Source organism: Lampetra fluviatilis, chromosome 72, assembly GCF_964198595.1.
Source record: "Lampetra fluviatilis chromosome 72, kcLamFluv1.1, whole genome shotgun sequence".
In the NCBI taxonomy this organism is placed as follows: Eukaryota; Metazoa; Chordata; class Hyperoartia; order Petromyzontiformes; family Petromyzontidae; genus Lampetra; species Lampetra fluviatilis.
In genome coordinates, this window is record NC_136346.1 from 778,606 (window position 1) to 783,761 (window position 5,156).

At 50.1% G+C, this 5,156-nt stretch overlaps 1 protein-coding gene across 1 annotated transcript; it reads right to left on the minus strand.

Moving 5' to 3' along the window:
- Positions 1-2,858: 2,858 nt before the first annotated feature.
- On the minus strand, positions 2,859-4,190 carry LOC144953163 (beta-1,3-galactosyl-O-glycosyl-glycoprotein beta-1,6-N-acetylglucosaminyltransferase-like). Its single transcript, XM_078883723.1, has one exon. It carries the CDS (start codon positions 4,188-4,190, stop codon positions 2,859-2,861), a length of 1,332 nt encoding a protein of 443 aa, XP_078739849.1.
- Positions 4,191-5,156: the final 966 nt, after the last annotated feature.

Here is a 5,156-nt window from a genome sequence, read left to right on the forward strand (position 1 = left end):
GTACATTGTGTTGTAGCTGACAATCTCGGTGCACATTCTATCAGTGGACTAGTTGAAAGTTTCACGGGGCCGTACATCTGTAGATTTTGTCTTGGACATGCTTCAGAGTACCAGACACACGAAGTGTGGACCGGAGTGTTTCCACCTCGGACAAAGAAGGAACATAGTTTGCATGTGCAAACTGAGAGAAAATCCAAATGTTACTCATTGCTTTGGCGTAAAGCGGTCGTGTCAATTGACTGATAAATTAAATCACTTTCATTTTGAGTCTGGGTACTACATGACCTTTTGGAAGGCATAGTTTACTTGTTAGGAAGCCATGCTTGTAATTGTGCATGTTAAAAAAGATAGGTCCACCCGGATTGTGGATTATGGCTACTAGTATAAGTACAGGGAATGCAAGTCAATTCACGTGATGTTTAATCTCTTTTAGCTATTTGAAAAACATATTGGCCCTTAGGATTTCAATTTGCGCATATAAAAAAAAAATAATATGAAAGTATTTTTACAGATTTTTTTTTAAAACATTGTCGTAATTTAAATGTGCTATCAAGACTAAACCTTGAATCACATCCAAAAAAGTAATCTGTGCCTGTAATGCCCACAAATTATAAATACCTCCAGTATTGTATCCCTATTGTACACATACATGATTTCTGTCTTTGTTTTGTACTTGTAATATGTTGGATAAACATGTTGAGACAAAATTGCACGAATAAATGTTAACCTGCTGTTCCTTTTCATGGTTCTTATCTTTTTCATGGTGATCGGTTGACTTAACGTAAGTGAATTGTGGCACCACGAAGGCATGATATTGGGTGGATTAGAAATAGAAAAGTTATGGCAACAGACATTCAATATAAGTATTTTATTTAGTAAATCCAAATCATTTTGATCCAGACATTTAGTAAGCTTATATCAATTTCACCCAGACAATTAGTAAATGTAAATAAATTTCACCCAGATCATTAGTAAATATTAATCAGATTCCACCAGATATTTAGTAAATCTAAATTACCATTGCTCAGATATTAAGTAAATATAAATCACTTTTCCTTGTAAAATCTATTTGGATTTACAGTATTTTTTTAGGCTATATAACTCATCATTTGGAATCCTATTACTAAATCCAACACATTTTAACTGTTGCTTTTATTACCATGTACTTATTTTTTATTATTATTTTTTAGTTAATTTATTCAATACTTTTTATTCAAAGTTGTAGTGCTTAAAATCTACTCAATTATATCACGTGTCACTTTGTTGCCATAATTTGTTTTAAGTAACAATGTGTCACATTTTTTACAGTGTATACACTACTACACTATACACTACACTACTATACACTTCAATATACACTACACTACACACTACACTATACACTACACTATATACTACACTATACACTACTACACTATACACTACACTATACACTACATTATACACTACACTATACACTATACTTTACACTACACTATACACTACACACATGCTCTGGTAGTACATGATTCATTGTCTTTGAAACTGATTGGTCCACACCAGAGGCAGCTTTCTTTAGAGCCTCGTCTCAAACAGCATTAGATCAGAGGACGACGCCAAATAGGGCGACCAGCACAAAAACAATGCCACTATCAGGACATTGAGACCTCGTGGTTAGCAGCTACAACATTGGACCTCCCTTGCCGTTATCAAAATAAAAGAATTGGTTTTACCCTCTCTTAAGATGTTAAAACACCAAACAGAAACCTGTTGCAAGGAATCATGTCACTGCATTAGCCACATATACTTGTGGTGAACATGCAAATAAAAAATATGCTCTCGTAATAACATTTGTTATCACGTTCACAGTGTATTATTATCATCCGTTCTTTTTCCATTAAAAACGATAGTCCCGTATAAGTGTTACGCATTGTTTTTTTAAGAACCCTGTATACATATTCTGTCAATGTATCCAGCGTTGTCGACTGTGGGAAGTCGCGTGCAATAGCATTCGCTTGAATAAATTAGGGCTCCGTCGCTCGACCCACGGTTAGAGGCAACGGTGCGAGGGTTGCGGTCGGAGCAATAAGTCGGCCAACCTAGGCCTCGGCAAGGTAAGGTAATTTACCCTTTTTACCGGGTAAAAGGGTAAAGGGTAAAGGTGTCGACATGCCAAGGGGTAAGGTAAAGGTTAGGGTAAAGGTAGCGCGGAAGAATTACCCGGTAAACACCTTGTTTACCGCTCACTAAAAGCTCCGTGGCGCAGTCCGTGGCCTCCATTTAAAATTGGAATCATCAAGAGTATTCTATACGAATAAAGTGCTCTACCTAGCATTTACCTGTTATAAACTTTGTTCATGTGTAGTAGTACCCCAGTAATAACCCTTTAATCGGGTAATTTGTATAGGGTAAGGGTAAACGGCAGGGTAAATGTAGGCTCGTTGCTTTTGACCTTTTACCTTGCCAAGGCCTAGGCCAACCCGCGAGTTGCGGGCACAGCTGGCGGTGGGCTTTGTAAATTTGCGGCCGCGGGCTGGCTAAAAGTAGGTCGGGGGCTTTGCGTCGGGAGATGCTGCCAGCTCACCACGTGTCCACCCCTGCCCCACGCCCACAGGTATTGAAACGTGGTGGTACAGCGTGAACCCTTCCCCACTCACCTCCCTTCCTCAATCCTTACCACAAAATCCCCCCCCCCCCCCCAACCACGTGGTGGTACAGCCTGAACCCTTCCCCACTCACATCCCTTCCCCATCCCTTACCACACAACCCTCCCCCTACCACGTAGTGGTACAGACTGAACCCTTCCCCACTCACCTCCCGTCCCCACCCAATTCCTCTCTCGCACAAACCCCATCCCCCCTCCCCACCCCGCGGCACCATCAGAGCACTTCGCTTGCCTCCCCGAGCGCCCTGCGCCTCAGGTGTTCCTCGAGGCAACGGACGGCCACGGGGTCGACGGCCGAGTCGACCTTGTTGACGAATAGGTGACGCTGCTGCAACACCCAGGCCAGGTCGCCCGCGGTGTTGACGCAGACGGCGCGGACGTGGGGGCCCCTGCATTGCGGGTAGACGCCGCCCGCGAGGTTCTCGCCCTCGCGGTCGCCCCAACGCACGAGGCGCGCGATCGACACGACGGCGTCCACGTCGTGCTTGCGGTGAATGGGGCGCGAGCCGGGTACCCCGGGCATCCGCTGGAGCGTCGCCCACATGTGCTCGTCGGGGCTGTAGGTGTCCTTCTCCCACTCGGCGAGGGCCCGGGCCGTGGGGTCGCTCAGCACGTGCTCGACGAAGGCGCGCGTCACCAGGATGTACGTGTTGCCGGCGAACATCGGCGACGGGATGGGCGGCGGGGACTTCAAGACCTTCGTGATTTCCACGTTGCCGTTCACGACCTCGAAGTGGTTCTGCCAGCGCCACGTCTGGTACGCGATGGCCCTCGACTCCAAGCAGTTGCGGCCGTGCAGCCCATGCAGCGCCCGCACAATCTCCAGGTTGGTCTTGATGGGAAAGTCGAGGCCGCAGAGGTTGATGAAGTACCTCCAGGGGTACTCATCGGCCCGCTCCACCAGCTCGCGCATGCAGTTGAGGTCGGCCTGCACGCGCGACCACGAGGCGTAGACCACCGTCTCCAGCCGGCGGGCCACGAACACGTTTGGGAAGCAGGCGGCGAGGGCGCGCGCCGCCTCCAGGTAGGCCCGGGGGGACTTGGCGTCCACGTGGAGGCAGTAGAGGTTCTGCGGCGCGTAGATGGCACGCAGCAGCCTCTCCAGCATGTCCACGCGGTGGTGGACAACGATGGCATAGGCGATGGGGAAGGCCGCCTCCTCGCGGCTCAGCGGCGAGGTAAAGTAGCGCCGCTCGCGCTTGAAGGCGACACAGTCTTGCGTCGCGTTCAGCAGGCCACGCTCGTCCAGGGGCTTCTGCCGCGCCTTGTACGCCACAGTTAGGTGCAGGAGCTCGGCGCGGTTCACCTCTTCCTCGTCGCCGCGCACCACTGCCTTGCAGTCGACGGGGAACAGGGGGTCGCCCTCGTGGAGCAGCAGGCGGCTCCGGTTGTCCCCCGCCGATCCCCGGACGCGCGTCGTCGGCAGGGAGCGTGGCCCCACGCCCTTCAGGACGCGCGGGGCGACCGTGATGAAGGAGACGGTGAGCCCGGTGCCGAGAAGGCACAGCAGCGCGCACCGCGCCAAGGTCCCCTTCCTCATCTTCATGGTCTGGGGGGGTGGGCACGGGGGGGGGGGGGGCGGGTGAGGGAAGTGGGAAGTCGAGACGTGTGCGGTGAACGGGGTATGACGGCCGGTCACTAAACGCGCCGAGGTGTTCACTACCGAGCGGATGTTCTTCCATGCGGGGGAACACTTTTCGCACGACACAAAACGCGCGCCGTTATAAGGCGGTCCTCAATGTACAGATGCCCTCAATTACGAACACCCACACTTAGTAACATAACAACAACAAGAACCGCCATTCGCCACTAAGCAGTGGTGACATCACCACGGCGCTTATGCCAGGCTATCTGCACTTTAATGCCAGGCTATCTGCACTTAAATGCCACGTGAAGTGTCGAATGCTCACGGAACAGACCCAGGTTCCATGGATCGACTGACTGAGATGGCTGGCCAATGCAACACCTGTGCCCCCTTCTGTGCCAACTTTCTGTGTTTTAGCCACCCAGCGCTCTACTCGTTGTTATGAGTGTCACTCCTCTGCCCTCCGTTGTTGCTGGAAAGCGACTGCCTCCAACTCCCCAATAGCATCCTTCACGAGCCTCTACCACAGAGGCCGATCTTGACACTATTGTTACCGGTCATCAGCAAGTCCACTCAGCTAAACATCCTCTTGTACCACATTCCATCTCTTCTCCATCTTGTACCGTTCAGCCCCCTCTATCCAGCATGCGGTGGCTGGGCATGCGGGCTACATAACCCAGCCCATACAGCCTTGCCTGCTGGAGGAGCTCGCTGATGGGACTGTGTCCAGATCTTTCCAGGATATGTGAGCTCACATTATCCAGCCGGGTTAAACCCAGGATGGATCTTAGACAAGCCAGCCTGAATATTTATAACTGGTGAAGATGTTCTATTAGGTGGGTCCACATATTGCAAGCGCAGTGAAGCGAGGGCATAACCGTGGCTTCGAAGACCCGAAGCTTTGTGTTGAGTGACAGATCAGGTAGC